The sequence below is a fragment of the Dipodomys merriami genome, unplaced genomic scaffold, assembly GCF_024711535.1.
Source record: "Dipodomys merriami isolate MVZ:Mamm:240054 unplaced genomic scaffold, mDipMer1.0.p SCAF_22, whole genome shotgun sequence".
Taxonomy (NCBI): Eukaryota; Metazoa; Chordata; class Mammalia; order Rodentia; family Heteromyidae; genus Dipodomys; species Dipodomys merriami.
Genome location: NW_027203604.1, coordinates 13,270,873 through 13,287,213, shown reverse-complemented (window position 1 = coordinate 13,287,213; position 16,341 = coordinate 13,270,873). Strand labels below are relative to the sequence as shown.

At 41.5% G+C, this 16,341-nt stretch overlaps 1 protein-coding gene across 4 annotated transcripts in view; it reads left to right on the top strand.

Moving 5' to 3' along the window:
• Spin1 (spindlin 1) overlaps positions 1-16,341 on the top strand; it is a 68,581-nt gene that overhangs the window by 15,265 nt on the left and 36,975 nt on the right. For 3 of the 4 annotated variants that reach the window (XM_070033352.1, XM_070033354.1, XM_070033353.1), the window contains exon 2: positions 10,865-11,074. The exons of the other annotated variant lie outside the window; for it this stretch is intronic. In XM_070033352.1, the coding sequence (XP_069889453.1) occupies positions 11,023-11,074 (52 nt within the window). In that variant the 5' untranslated portion in view covers positions 10,865-11,022. The remainder of the gene's footprint in view (positions 1-10,864; positions 11,075-16,341) is intronic. 4 annotated transcript variants of the gene reach the window in all.

Here is a 16,341-nt window from a genome sequence, read left to right as displayed (position 1 = left end):
CTGTGAGCCACTGGTGCCTGGCATGCAAGATAGAGATCTGAGAGTGAGTACTGCTGATGTTTGCTTTTTATTTATTTTTCGGTAGCTTTTGCTTAAAGACTGACTTTTTTTTTTTTATCTCTCTCTCTTGGTCAAGGGGCTTGAACTCAGGGTGTGGGCTCTGAGCTTTTCTGCTTAAAGCTAATGTACCGCTTTGAACCACGGCTCCATTTCCCTACTGATGTTTAATAATTAAAATCATTCTCTACAGAGGTTTTATTTAGTATTTATAATGTTCTTCTTTCCTTAATATCCTGAAAATAATAATGATGATAAAAAATGCATTGTTTCACCCAATGATGAAAAAAATGCATAGTTTCACTTCAGTGCCAGTGGCTCATGTCTGTAATCCTAGTTGCTCAGGAGGATGAAACCTGAGGATCTTGATTTCAAGGTTAGTGCTCTACCACTTGAGCCACAGGATCACTGTTGGCTCTTTTGAGTAGTGTATTATCCACAAGAGTCTTATGGACTTTCCTGCCCTGGATGGCTTTGAACCACAATCCTCAGATCTCAACCTTCTGAGTAGCTAGGATTACAGGTATGAACCACTGGTGTCCATCAGTACTTTTTTGTTTGTTTAATGTGTATGTGTACTGTAGCTTGAATTAAGAGCCTGTCAGTCTTGGCTTTCTTGCTTATGACTAGTGCTCTACCTCTTGAGCCACGCCTCCAGTCTACCTTTTTGCTGATTAATTGGAGATGAGTCTCTTGACTACTCTGCAGGCTGGCTTTAAACAGAAATTCTCCAGATCTGTCTCCTGAGTAGCTAGGATAACAAGTATGAGCCATCAGGGCCTAGCTTAGAACCTTTTGAAGGACGATTTCATTACACTTAAATGAGCTTTATTTATGTTATGTGTGTATGTATATATGTGGTGGATCTGGGGCTTGAGCTTAAGGGCCTAAGCTCTTTCCCTGAAAACTTTTCTGCTCAAGCCTGGTAGTCTGCCACTTGAGCCACAGTTTAACTTTTGGCTTTTTGGGTAGTTAACTGGAGGTAAGAATCTTGGTCTTCCTTGCTCAGGCTAGCTTCTCACCGCAACGGATCTCAGCCTCCTGAATAGCTAGGATTGCAGGCATGAGCCACTGGATGAAGCTTAAATAACATTTTAGATACATTTCCTGTGTTTAGTCAGCAGTTACACAGATAGGAGTTTTTGTATAGAAGAATTTGTACAGGCATACAATAAATATGTATAAGGAATTTCACTGTAGTGGCATTTATGACAATTAGAAACAATTCAGGGTTAAGGGAAAATATTTTTAAATAATCATATTTCAGGGGCTGGGAAGGTGGCTCAGTGGTAGAGTGCTTGCACACATGAGGCCCTGGATTCGATTCCTCAGCATCTCATAAGCAGAAAAAGACGGAAGTGGTGCTGTGGCTCACATGGTAGAGCACTCGCTTTGAGCTGAAGAGCTGAGGGATAGCGCCCAGGCCCAGAGTTAAAGCCCCACGACCAACAACAGCAACAACAACAACAAAAAAATCATATTTCAAGCTGGGCGCTGGTGGCTCCTGCCTGTAATCCTAAATATTCAGGAGGCTGAGATCTGAGGACTATATGGTTCACAGCTAGCCTGGGCAGGAAAGTCCTTGAGACTCTTATCTCCAGTTAACCACCAGAAAACCAGAAGCGGTGCTGTGGTAAAGCACTAGCTTTTGAGCAAAAGAGCTCAGGGACAGTGCCCATGGTCCGAGTTCAAGTCCCATGACTGACCAAAAGAAAAAAAATCACATTTCAATGTCCTGATATTTGATTATTAAAAATAAGAAGCTAATAAGGAATTCACTATACTACATGGGAGACTTAACATTTTATATCCGAACTAAGCTGTGCTAGTTGCATAAAAAAGTGTGTTTTTGTTGTTGTTGTTTTTTTTTGTGCCAGTACTGGGGCTTGAACTCAGGGCCTTGCTCTCTTGCTTAGTTTTTTTAGTCAAGGCTGGCACTTGACCACTTTGGCCACAACTCTACTTCCAGATTTTTGCTAGTTGGAGATAAAAGTCCCATGGACTTTTCTTCCCAGGCTGGTTTTGAACCACAATCCTTAGATCTCAACCTCCTGAGTAGCTAGGGTTACAGATATGAGCCACCAGCACCAAGCAAGCTCTGCTTGCTTGCTTGGCTTCCTCCCTCCCTCCCTCCCTCCTTCCCTCTCTTCCCTCTTTTCCTTCCCCTTGGGGGGGGGGAGGCTTTCCCTTCCTGTGCTGGTCATGGGCCTTGAACTCAAGGTCTGAGCACTGTGCCTGAGGCGCCCCCCCCCCCCCACTAGCCCTCTACAAGTTGAGCCACAGGTCCACTTCAGGCTTTTTGGTGGGTAATTGGGTATAAGAATTTTGCAGATTTTTCCTGCCCAAGCTAGCTTTGAACTGTGACCCTTGGATCTCAGCCTTCTGATCCTTGGATCTCAGCCTTCTGAGTAGTTTAGGATTATAGGTGTAGGCTAACCAGTGTACAGCCATTTGTGTGTGTGTGTGTGTGTGTGTGTGTGTGTGTGTGTGTGTGTGTGTGTGTGTGTGTGTGTGTGTGTGTGTGTGTGTGTGTGTGTAAGTCTGTATGTGTATGTGTGTGTGTGTAAGTCTGTATGTGTATGTGTGTGTGTGTGTAAGTCTGTATGTGTATGTGTGTTGTGCTGGTCTTTTGGCTTGCAGTGTGGGTCTGGGCACCCTGAGTTCTTTTGCTCGAGGTTAGCACTTGAACCACAGCTTTACTTCTGTCTTTTTGGTAGTTTATTGAAGATAGATATCACAGACTTTGCTGCCTAAACTGGCTTTGAACCATGATCTTCAGATCTCAGCTCCTGAGTAGCTAGGATTACAGGCATGCGTCACCAGCATCTGTCTCATTTTTATTTTTTTTTCTTTTTTAACTACAGGCTACAAAAGCCTGTACTCATAAAGAATATTTCCATATTTGATTTCTATCTTTGTCCTGTCTGTCTGTGGTCCTCCTCAGAATTACTTTTTAGGTCTTAATAAGTCCACCAGAGACTCTTAGCAGTTTTGAAGTGTTTCCAATCCTTCAATTTTGTTCAAGAATTTCTGCTGTCTCCTATTCAGAATCTATTTAAATGCATGTTTGGTAAAACACCATTTTCTTTGATCAGATCTTTCTTTGCTTACTAATTTTCAACAAGATAAACATCCTGTTAATTGAACTTACTACATTTATTGTTTTTTTGTTTTGTTTTTTTTTTGGTCAGTCCTAGGGCCTGAACTCTCGGCCTGGGCACTGTCCTTCAGCTCAAGGCTAGCGCTCTATCACTTGAACCACAGCGCCACTTCTGGCTTTTTCTGCTTATGTGGTACTGAGGAATCGAACCCAGGGCCTCACGCATGCAAGGCAAGCAGCTCTACCACTGAGCCATCTTCCCAGCCCCTTATTGTATATTTTTTATGTAGTTTTCCATTAATATTTTCAGTCTTACATTTCTATGAGCACCCTAATTATTTCAAGTTTTATTTAATAATTGTATTTCAGGGTCTATAACTCCTAAGTGTAGAGCATCTGCTTAGCATGTGTGAAACTCAGGATTGATTCCCATCACTGTAAAACATTAAAAACAAAATATATGTACCATTCTCCCAGTTTGAAGTATTATTTGAAAAATAACACTTCAATCCTGAGTTACCATGATTTTTTTTCCTGCTGAGTTTTATTCATTTTTTTATCTCTTTATGGGTTGTTTATTATATTTTATGATAGATTGAGATAGGATTTATGCTTGCTTCTGCCAGGCATGTGAGAGTCTGGGTTCATCTCAGTTCAGTTGTAAGGATAGAGATGAATCAAGATTGTGCCATGCATCTTAGAGCCTGACCACCCCTCCAATTCAGACAGTCCAGGATTTCAACTGAAGATGATTCTAGTTGGTTCTAACCAGTTCCCCTCTCTTCAGGAGTCCTTAAAATCCCAATTCTTGTTTCTGAGTTGCCCCTTAACACTTGTCAGATACTCTTTGATGCTGTACTCTTTCCAGTTCTTTGAATATGTCTAGTGAATGTGTTCAGCTTTTATCATGAAGCTTTTGTTTGTACATGGGAGTTGAGAAAATAGCGGGAAAGAACCTTCTTTATCCCTTCAAACAATTCCAGTAGGGTTTGACAGCTTCCTAGATTCTGGTATAACAAGGTGTTCTAGTCCTTATCTGGAATTGGCTATCTCTGTATGGGACACCCATTCCTAAGTTGTTTTTGCTTGGTTGTTTTTGATTTTGTATCAGGAGAATTGTCTAAATGACTAGGCTATTATTACTGTGAATTGATCATCTTTTCCATTGAAGTTTGCTGGTGCCCTTGACTACTCATCAAAGACTACCCAGAGGGATTGCTGTACATGCCTGTAGGCAGGGGACCTGTGCCAGTCCAGTGAAACCCATATATACCTGTTTAGAATGTTTAACACAATGAATAAAATACACAGCTTTACCAAGGGAGCCAATTATATTTAAGTAGTTATAAACTATTACTAAACATAGCAATGTGGGCAACAAGACAATATTAACATCTAAATAACTCAGCATTCACTTTTATGGTATTAAAATAAAGTGATTGCTGTCTGTAAAAAAGATTATGGGATTATCTGTGACTTACTTCCTTTTTTATTTTGGTAACCAAAAGGGGAGGACTGATGGGCATTGTAGATAAGAGTCTTTGTAGTGCAGTTCCGACACTGACCACCCAAGATAGCTTTTACCTTCCCTGAGACTCACTTCAGACACAGGCCTCAAACTAATGGAGTTGGTCTCAGGTTACCTGTACTCTAGACTACCTCACTACAAATTTGGAGGTTCCCACAATCCCTGTCAGGTTTGGTAACTTCCTTAGAGTAACTCACAGAACTCAAGAAAGTCCAATAGATGTAATTATAGTTGTTTTTGTTTTTGTTTTGGTCGGGTCCTGGAACTTCAACTCAGGGCCTGGGCGCTGTCCCTAAGCTCTTTTACCCAAGGCTCTACCACTTTGAGCCATAGTGACACTTCTGATTTTCTGGTGGTTAATTGGATATAAGAGTCTCACGGACAATCCTGCCGTGGCTGGCTTCGAGCTGTAGTTCTCAGATCTTAGTCTCTAGAGTAGCTACAATTACAAGTGTGAGCCACCAGCGCCCTGCTTGTGATTATAGATTTATGTCACAAGAGTATACAAATCACAACCAGCCAGAGATGCATAGGATGAGGACTGTGAGGATACTGAATGTCTGCATTCAGTCTCTCCTTTGTGCCCTCCAGTGTAATCAGGTCAGATTATTTTCCTGGTGCATATATGACTGCAGTATGTAGAGTACTGTCAGGAGAGTGCACATGGGCCTCTGTCCAGAATTTTTACTGGTGATTCATTACATTCATTACAAATTCTGTTGGCTTTGTGCATGTGTGTATGCCAGTACTGGAACTTGAACTTAAGACTTGAGGTGCTGTTCCTTAGCTTTTTCTGTTCAAGGCTGGTGCTCTACCTACCATTTAAGCCATACCTGCATTTCTAGTTCTTTGGTGATAATTAGAGATAAGAGAGAGTCAAAAGCACTTTCGTTCCTAGGATGGCTTTGAACTGCAATCCTCAGATCTCAGTCTTCTGACATTACAGGCATAAGATAGGAGTGAGCCACTGGCACTTAGCAAAATGATGATGATGATGATGATGTAGATGATGATGTAGTTGATGATGTAGTTGCACAGAGGGGTTACAGTTCTGTAAGTCAGGTTATGAATACAATGCTTCTAGGTCAATGTCACCTCTTCCTTTGTTCCTCCATTATCTCCACCTGTTATACCCTCAATTTATGTAGGGTTTTTAATTTTATTTTTACATAATGTACATAGGCTATTGTGACTACATTCTCAGCATAATTCGTAGTTGAATTATTGACTAGAGTTTGGACTCCCTCCCTAGTTCCTTTCTCTGGATGTTGAACTGCTGTCTTGGGGCACAGAGCCCCAACCTTTTAATTCCATGATTGGTCTTTCTATTGTGGCTAGCCTCTTAAAAATTAAGCACAGCAGCCGGTCGCTGGTGGCTCACACTTGTAATCCTAGCTACTCAGGAGGCCGAGATCTGAGGATCGTGGTTCAAAGCCAGACGGGACAGGAAAGTTTGTGAGACTTTTATCCCCAATTAACCACCAGAAAACTGGAAGTGGCGCTGTGGCTCAAGCTGTAGAGCGCTTGCCTTGAGCAGAAGAGCAAGCACAGCAGGAAATCATTGTGGTGATGGACCATCCCTGGGATTTTAGCTAGTGGTTCATCCAGGAAAGTCATAATGGGACAATAAAAAAATAAAAATAAAAACAAAGATTGATTTTTAAAATCAAAATGTAAAAGCTAAGAGATCTCTGGAATTAAACTGTTAACAATATTAGCTAAAAAATAAAGGACTAGTCCTTGGACAAATTCTTTTTGTTGCTGTTGTTGTTGTTATTGATCATGGGGCATAAATTCTGGGCCTGAGCCCAGTCCCTCAGCTCTGCAGCTCAAGGCTAGCGCTCTGGTACTTGTGCCACAGTGCCACTTCCAGTTTTCTGGTCGTTTATTGGAGATAAGAATTAAATGTCCTTTCCTGCCTGGGCTGGCTTTGAACCTCAATCCTCAGATCTCAGCCTTCTGAGTAGCTAGGATTACAGGCATGAGGCACAGGCACTTGGCACAAATTGTATTAAATTATTAGCATCTTAGCCACAAAGTACTTGAAAAAAGTATGCACCAAGCTTGTTGATATGTGATTATAGGAGAAACTGATACCTCGGATGGGAAAGGGAATTGTGGGTTCACCCTCCCTTCCTTCAGTTCAGAACCTGTTGTTTCTCCTTTCAAATATGTGATTGTACTAGCTCTTTCCATATGAAAGAACTCTTCCTTATTTAAATAAAAAAAGTTTAAAACTAAAGCCGAGCGTGCTTTAAAAAAAAAAAAAAAAGTATGCACCAGATCTTAGAAGCCAAGGTTTTTTTTTGGGTCCGGTCGTGGAGCCTGAACTCTGGGCCTGGGCGCTGTTTTTCAGCTCAAGGCTAGCGCTCTACCACTTGAGCCAAAGTGCCACATCTGGCTTTTTTCTTTTTGCTTATGTGGTACTGAGGAATTGAACCCAGGGCCTCATGCATGCAAGGCAAGCACTCTACCACTGAGCCACCTTCCCAGCCCCAAGCCAACGTATTTTTATAATGAAAATCTATAGAGGAGGTATAAACTGCTTATATTGAGTCTACATTTGCTGGGGCTAAGTGGGATGGGAAAATATGGAATAGGCAGAGCCCTAAGGTAGATTGTCCTGGTTGATTGGTTATCCAAACAGAATGTGATTTGCTCTGATAGCTAATCTTCAACATACTGGAAAGAAACATATATCAGGTTGTTTCCCTGCTGTTGGTTTAGCCCGAAGTTGTGGTATAAGAACTCTTATCTCTTCTTTTCCTCCGTCCTCTGTTCAGTAACCAAATCAGACATCCAACAAATCAGACATCTCCTTTTATCAGATTTATCTAAGAATTGTTTGAGTGTACTAGTGTTTCAAAAAAAAAATCTGGACTAGTCAGATGATTTTGAGTGAGATCTCCACATAAAGATTTTGGAGATGCTGCAGTCATTGCTGATAAAATGATTTAACCTGAGAAAGCTGCAATAAGTGGCTCAAGTATGGCAATAGTTGGAAGTGAGGATTTCTAACAGCTCAAGGGATAGCGTTGAAAAGATGTGTATGGATGCTAGGACTGCAGGAATGTTGATAAGAATGCTGGTGGAAAGGAAAGTAAAACTGACAGCAAAGTCTTTTTTTTTTTTTTCTCTTTTTTTGTGGAGGGGTTCGGTCATGGGGCCTGAACTTTGGGCCTGGGCGCTGTCCCTCAGCTCTTCAGCTCAAGGCTAGCGCTCTACCACTTGAGTCACAGTGCCACGTCTGGCTTTTTTCTTTTTGCTTATGTGGTGCTGAGGAATCGAACTCAGGGCCTCTGGCATGCAAGGCAAGTGCTCTACCACTGAGCCACCTTCCCAGCCCAGACAGCAAAGTCTTTAAAGTATGCAGATGACTTGGAACATTAGGTAAAGACTAGCAGAAAGGTATATTATTATGGACTATGCATGTGTTTTCAAGTGGAGGATTGGGGTAGGAACATTTAGTATAGTCAGTGAGAAATAGAAACAACTGTGGCCTCACATGGAGGTGAGTGGACAGGGTTCAAGGGTGACAATAAACCACATTTTGCTTAAGCACTGTTTTCAAGAGAGTTTGGCCAAGAAGGGAGAGGAGAGTGATAATATTAAGATAAACAAGTGTGGAGGTGGAGTTGAATTACCTTTCTGGTGGTAAATCGGGTAAATGAGGATGTGAGGCTTGGTGTAATGGTTATGGATAGTCTGAAAAGATGGGTAACTAACTGAAAAGATGGGTAACTGGTTAGTTACCAGTGAATGTTGTAGCACTCATCCTAGCACTCATCCTTTGACAGACTATTTATTTTGCTTATTTATTAACTTTTTAATTTTTTTTTACAATGATGAGTTTTTGCACTTACTGGACAAGTGTTTTGCTGCTGAGCTATATCACCTTTCCTTGGTTGCTTCATGTCTCCTCTCCAACCTGTTTCTATCACTAGGAACTCAGAATATGTGTTGGATCAGTTAATTATAAAATCATTGATTAAATGATTTTTGAAAAGGTATTTCTAGTTTAGAGTTTTACATTTTTGTTTCATTGGAAGTTTGAACTCAGGACCTTGTGCTTTGCTAGCAAGGTGTTCTACCACTTGAACTATACATACCCCAGCTCTTTTCCTTTCATTCCTTTTCTTTTTTTGGGGGGGGGGTCCAGTTGTGGGGCCTGAACTCTGGGCCTGGGCACTGTCCCTCAGCTCTTCAGCTCAAGGCTAGCGCTCTACCACTTGACCCACAGCACCACTTCCGGCTTTGTTCATTTTGCTTATGTGGTGCTGAGGAATCGAACCCAGGGCCTCATGCATGCAAGGCAAGCGCTCTACCACTGAGCCACCTTCATAGCCCCTCATTCCTTTTCTAATAGGGTATTGCTTTTTGTCCTGGTTGACCCAAGTAGCTAGGATGGCCAGCATGAGCCACTGTGCCTAGCTTGTTTGCTTTTTCAGATCGATTCATGCTATATTGTTTAAGCTAAACTCAAACTTAGATACTAAACTATTCCTCCTGCTTCAGGCTCTTAAGTATGTGAGACTTTAGGTACCTTGCACACCTAGCTAGTTTAGATTTTTTTTTTTCCTGATGATGCTGAAGTTTGAATTTGGGAGCTTGTACTTGCTAGGCTGGGCTCTACCACCTGAGCCACACCCCGTAGCCCTTTTTGCTTTATCAAACAAGGTCTCACTGTTTTCCCAGGCTAGTTGGACCACCATCCTTCTATTTACTCTTCACATGTAAGTTGGATGACAAGTGTATGTCAGCTTTATTGGTTGGGGTATGGTGGTCTTGTGAACTTTTTACCCAGCCTAGCCTTGAACCATGATTCTCCCTAGTAGCTAGGATTGTAGACGTGAACCACTGTACATGGCTTAGTTTAGGATTTTTATCTTAGATTTATTTTTCTCTTCTTCACTAGACACCTTGTTTTAATGATTTTCAATACTTTAATTTCTAGGCAATTAATTAAGCATTCTGTTTAATTCTTTAAATTCATCCAAGTAATTGTTATTAAGTGTAAGCATAAAGATTAATATACAAAGGCTGGGAAGATGGTTCAGTGGTAGAGTGCTTGCCTTGCATGCATGAGGCCCTGGGTTTGATTCCTCAGCACCACATAAACAGAAAAGGCTGGAAGTGGTGCTGTGGCTCAAGTGGTACAGCTAGCCTTGAGCTGAAGAGCTCAGGGACAGCACTCAGGCCCAGAGTTCAAGCCCCGTGACCAACCTAAAAGAAAAAAAGTTTACTATATGAGAACCAAATGTCATCAGTGAAATTTGTAGTGGTTTTTCATGTCTTATGAGAATATCTATGAAAATATGTTTCACTATGTGGACTTTAACTTTTTTTTTTTTTTTTTTTTGGGTCCGGTCGTGGGTTTGAACTCTGGGCCTGGATGCTGTCCCTCAGCTCTTCAGCTCAAGGCTAGCACTCTACCACTTGAGCCACAGCGCCACTTCCGGCTGTTTTCTTTTTGCTTATGTGGTGCTGGGGAATCGAACCCAGGGCCTCAGGCATGCAAGGCAAGCGCTCTACCACTGAGCCAACTTCCCAGCCCTGGACTTTAACTTTTTGAAACCAAATTTGTTCTAAATGATAAGACTGTTTTCATAAAATTACTTAAATGTGCATGAGTGAGGAAGTTTCTTTAAGGTTTTTCTCTAGTTTCTCGAAAGTTGGGAACAGAAAGAAAAAAGCAGAATTTTGTTGATTGTAATCCTTGGTCCTGTCTAAGCCCACTGAATTCCTATCCTCCATCCAGATGAGCATCTCTCACTCCGCTCCACTTACACCTGCCTCCACAAGCTAGCTCTTTTTTTTTTCTCCTACTGGAATATAAACTGTGCTAGAATAAGCCTTTTCTGTAATCCCAGGATCCCCCCCTTTTAATATCTAAGAGCAGATGCATTAGAATATAGTGGGGAAGTGTCTTGAGCTGATGTCTGAGTAATTTTACTTTGGAGTCTTGTTTTCCTCTTCCAAAGAGTCTGTTGCCTCCTCTTAGCCCTTTTAGTCTGTGCTAGGAATCCAGGTCTTCAGGAAATGCAGGTAATTGCTGTGGGGAATGGCGGGGAGAAGCACATTTTACTAAAACTTAGGTCTACATTGTATGTTCTGTTTAGTGGCTCATGAGGCCATTTACTCTCACTGCTCCAGTAATGAATTACTTCACTATTTTGCAGTGTGCTTGTGAGTCCGTGTAATTTTGCTAAGCTCCTAGAAGAGACACTTGGATGGTGGATTAACGAAAATACTGACATTCCTTGGGAAGTTTCAAGTTGGAGAGTATTGAATTTTCACCCTAGTCAAGCAGCTCTGCTGCTCACATAAATACAGATGAATGAAGACCCCATTCGGAAAGACACCTGGCCAGCGGTCCAGAGCTGATGCAGGTAAGCAGTACAACTGCACTTTTAAAAACAAGAACTTTGACATGTATCTAGTTATTTGCTATTCATGGTGCTTAGTATTTTCCAGTATTTGAAAAAAAAAACAGGTCCAGTTTTTGGAAAAGGGACAAATCATAATACTTTCTGAATATAGGTTGATAACATTTATTATTTTTTATTGTTTATTATAAAGGTGATGTACAGATGGGTTGCCATTTCTTAGGTCAGGTAATGAGTACATTTTTGTTTAGACAATGTTACCCCTTCTTTGGCTCTCTCCTAGTTTTTCCCTCCTGCCTCTACCCTTTCCCCCTAGTTGTATAGTTCATTTTCACAATAGTGTCTACTGAGCACTACTGCTGCATTTGTTCACCCTTTGTCCCTCCAGTTCTGTGCCCTTTCTTAACTCCCTCCTCCAAAGACAGATCAACAAGACAACAAGGGGGAAAAAAAAACCTTTTGTTTCCACTTTTTGGAGTTCATTTTTGCTAATCAGAGGCATAGAGGCATTGCATCTTTGTGTTCTTCTCCTAAGAGTATCTTCCTTTTGTCCCACTGTGTATGAATGTGTAGAGTCCTGTATAATTTATCATATGCTGGTGCATCTTAGATCTAACTTCCCCATATGAGAAAAAACATGCTCCATTTGTCTCTGAGCTTGGCTTACTTAACTAATATGATTTGTTCTAGATTGTCCATTTCCCTACATGATAAGTATTTTTATCTGGTAAATTTAGCAAGTGAATTGTAAATACCTATTAATGGGATTACAGTAAGTAAATCAAGGTTATTACATGTGTATCTATGTCTATCTGTGTGGGTGCCAAAGTTTGAACTCAATGCCTTGCATTGCTTTTGGTTGGTAGTAGGGCTTTAACTCAGAGTCTGGGCACTGTCCCTGAACTCCTTTGCTTAAGCCTGGCTGTCTGCCATTTGAGCCATAGCTCCACTTCAGTTTTCTGGTGGTTAATTGATAAGTCTCACAGACTATCCTGGGCTGGCTGGCTTTAAACCACTATCCTCAGATCTTAGCCTCCTGAGTAGCTAGCATTACAGGTTTGAATCACCATTGCTTAGTGTGCCTCATACTTTTTTTTTTTTTTTTTGGTCGGTCATGGGGCTTGAATTCTGGGCCTGAGCACTGTCCCTCAGCTCTTCAGCTCAAGGCTAGCACTCTACCACTTGAGCCACAGCACCACTTCCAGTTTTCTGGTGGTTTATTGTTTGTTTTTGTGGGGGGGGGGGAGGGTCCGGTCATGGTGCCTGAACTCCGGACCTGGGCGCTGTTCCTCAGCTCTTCAGCTCAAGGCTAGCACTCTACCACTTGAGCCACAGCGCCACTTCCGGCTTTTTTTTCTTTTTGCTTATTTGGTGCTGAGGAATCGAACCCAGGGCCTCAAACTGAGATCTTCAGATTTCAGCCTCCTGAGTAGCTACGATTACAGTGTCAGCTTGCCTCACACTTTTGATTGGACTTTTTGCTCCTGGCTGGTACTTTACCATTTGAGTCACACCTCCAGTCTGGCATGGTTGGTGGTTAATTATTAGAGATAAAAGACTTTAATCCTCTAGCTGGCTTCAAACTTGGATCCTCAGATCTTTGCTTTCTGAGTAGCTAGGATTACAGACGTGAGCCACTAGATACCTGGAGAACTTTGGTTGTGGGGCTTGAATTCTGGGCTTGGGTGTTGTCTCTGCGCTCTTAAGCTCAAGGCAAGTGCTCTAACCACTTGAACCACAGCACCACTTCCCATTTTCTAGTGATTTATTGGAGATAAGAGTCTCACAGACTTTCCTGCTGGGGCTGGCTTTGAACCGTGATCCTCAGATCTGAGCCTCCTGATAGCTAGGATTACAGGCATGAGCCACCATTTATTTTTGAAGGAAGGTGAAATGTTAGATGAATGTAATTTAAAGAATCAGGGTATTTAACATCTTTAAAGAAGAAAAATAGTAGGTTTATTTAAAGGAACTTTACTAGTATGAATATGGAATTAATATCTAAGAGGAATTAAATCAACTGATATTTGTTAATATAATGAGAATAAATATTTAGATTTTGGCTGATCACCCTCCACCCAAGATAAAACCTTAGAAGGTATTTTATAAAATAGGTAAATGATATTTTCTATGGTACTTAAGCTTATTTCAGATATAAAAACGTGGTAGAAAGTCTGTGATAAAATTGTAAGATTCTTTGGATCTGAGAATTACTCTAGCAGAATCACTAAGATTTCAAAAGTTGTTACACTGTGATTGAGAACTATTTCTCAGATTTGTGGGTGTTTGTGTGTGTGCGTGCATGCATGTGTGAGTGTGTGCTGTTCCTGCGGCTTGAGCTCAGGGCCTATTGTGAGAAAAACTGTCTTTTTTAATCACCATGGGTTCCTTAAAAGTCCCTGTTTTGGCCTGGTGCTCGGCTAGGTACAGCTTTGTCTTAAACTGGAGTTAAGATACACCTCAAGTAGTTGAAGAAATAGCAGAGGATGCAGATGTATTTTGAGATTACTTGTGTACTGTGAATGTTATTTCAAAATCATGTAAATACATTTTACCCTCTTCAGACTAGCCAATCACAAGCACATTGTGAACCTGAGCTCAACCAATCTGAGCAGAGGGGCAGACCTTGATGATTTAGGGATAATTTAGGGGGACAGGGGTAGGGTAGTCTGCCTGTTACTTTGTGCTTGCTTGCCAGATTTTTGATTGATGTGTCACTCTAATGCAGAAGTAAATTTTGCCTTGCTGAGACAATTTTTTATCATCTGTCATTGTCTATTGTGACTTCAGTGATTCTTAGAGATCATATTTACAACAGTTAAGAACTAAATGAGATACTAGGTATTTGGCACATTGATATGATTATTGTTGATCATTCTGTATGTAATAAGATGCTTTTATATTACTAATAAAAATATGCCTTCAGGTTTATTGAGCAGGGACTGAAACCACCCAGGTTTTTGTCATTTGAAGTAATAACTACTTTTCAAAGTTCTTTTTTTTTTTTTTTTTTTTTTTTTTTTGTCGTGGGGCTTGGGTGCTGTCCCTCAGCTCTTCAGCTCAAGGCTAGCACTCTACCACTTGAGCCACAGCACCCACTTCTGGCTTTTTCTGTTTATGTGGAGCTGAGGAATCGAACCCAGGGCCTCATGCATGGGAGACAAGCACTCTACCACTGAGCCACCTTCCCAGCCCTCAAAGTTCTTTTATGCATACCATTCTAAGTTCTAGCTTTTCTGATTTTAGCCATCTTCTAGTTGGGAGTAGCATTGTAGGAGTAACTATGGAGTTCAATCAAGAGATTTTTGTTTGTTGTAAAGGGGAGATTATGTTTACAAGTACTTTTTTTTTTTTTTTTTTGTCGGTCATGGGGCTTGAACTCTGGGCCTGGGCGCTGTCCCTCAGCTCTTCAGCTCAAAGCGAGCGCTCTACCGCTTGAGCTACAGCGCCACTTCCGGTTTTCTGGTGGTTTTATTGGAGATAGGAGTCTCACGGTCTCTCCTGCCCGGGCTGGCTTTGAACCGCGATCCTCAGATCTCAGCCTCCTGAGTAGCTAGGGATTACAGGCGTGAGCCACCAGCGCCCGGCTTACAAGTACTTTTGATCTCCCATTTTCTATTATTGCTATTATTTCTTTTTTTTTTTTTTTTTTTTTTTTTTATGTCCGGTCATGGGGCCTGAACTCTGGGCCTGGGCGCTGTCCCTCAGCTCTTCAGCTTAAGGCTAGCGCTCTACCACTTGAGCCACAGGGCCACTTCCGGCTTTTTTCTTTTTTGCTTATGTGGTGCTGAGGAATCGAACCCAGGGCCTCATGCATGCAAGGCAAGCACTCTACCACTGAGCCACCTTCCCAGCCCCGTTATTATTTCTTATAGTACATGGCATAGGCCAAAGCTAAATAAGTCCTCTGTAAATGCCAGTTGGCCTGTTTTATTTTTGGATGAGAGACTATAAGGATACTGCTTTCTTTTTCACTATTGGGTGGAGAGACTAAGTGTTTTCTTCCCTATTTTTCAAACTCAGTACAAGATAATACCTCTAACCAAAATGTTGTGGGGTGGATTTCTGTTGTCCAGCACCCAAGCAGTTCTACTGGGACATACCATCCAGGCAACATCTCACTCCCCCATTTCGGTTCAGTTTTACTTATAGTGTCAGAGCTAGTTATAAATTTGATTTTTTTTCTTTTTTTTTTGGGGGGGGGTGTCTGGTCGTGGGGCCTGAACTCTGGGCCTGGGTGTTGTCCCTCAGCTCTTCAGCTCAAGGCTACCGCTCTACCACTTGAGCCACAGCACCAGTTCCGGCTTTTTTCTTTTTGCTTATGTGGTGCTGAGGAATCGAACCCAGGGCCTCAGGCATGCAAGGCAAGCGCTCTACTACTGAGCCACCTTCCCAGCCCCATAAATTTGATTTTCCACAGCCTTATTTACAAAACTCCAGAAGCACTAGCATGCCCCTGCTTATTATGAAAGGGATTACTCAGGAAATGGATGAATGAGTTGTTTAGGGTGAAGTATGTGGGAAGAGGCACAAAACTTCTACCTTCACCAGAGTGCATCATCCTGCAGGCACCTCTGAGTGTGAGACAATCAGCTTCCTGTCCAAACCCAGATTTTTTTACTTTTATGGAGTTCTCATTATAAAGACACAATTGATTACATCATTGACTATAGGTGATCAAAACACTTTGACTGAAAGTTTTAACCTTTATAATTCTATTTTGGTCTTTTCCATTGACCAACTTCCCATCCTGGAGCCTTCATTCAGCCACTGATTATTTTCTTGAAAACACAAAGATGTGGGCTAGGAAGGTAGCTCATTGGTAGAATGTTTGCCTCACATGCATGAGGCCCTGGGTTCTATTCCTCAGCACCACATAAGCAGAAAAAGCCAGAAGTTGTGCTGTGGCTCAAGTGCTAGAGTGCTAGTCTTGAGCTGAAGAGCTCAGGAACAGCGCCCAGGCCCAGAGTTCAGGCCCCACGACTGACAAAAAAAATTAAAAAATAAAAAAATAAAGATGCTCTTACCACTATAGAGATTCCCCCGGTTTCTAGAAACAGGAGAACCAAATACATATTTTACAAGTATTATAGTAGTATACATCCTATTTGGGAAAGATTGCTAACTTCTGATTGGTATTGCTGGTATTGCTTATGAAATTTTCACTGGTTCTTTCTGACAATAGATATATGCTCTGTCCTTATTGATTTGTTTATTTGCAAATACCAGGAAATTTATCCCTCAAAAAGGCCTCAGCTATGCTCTTAGGC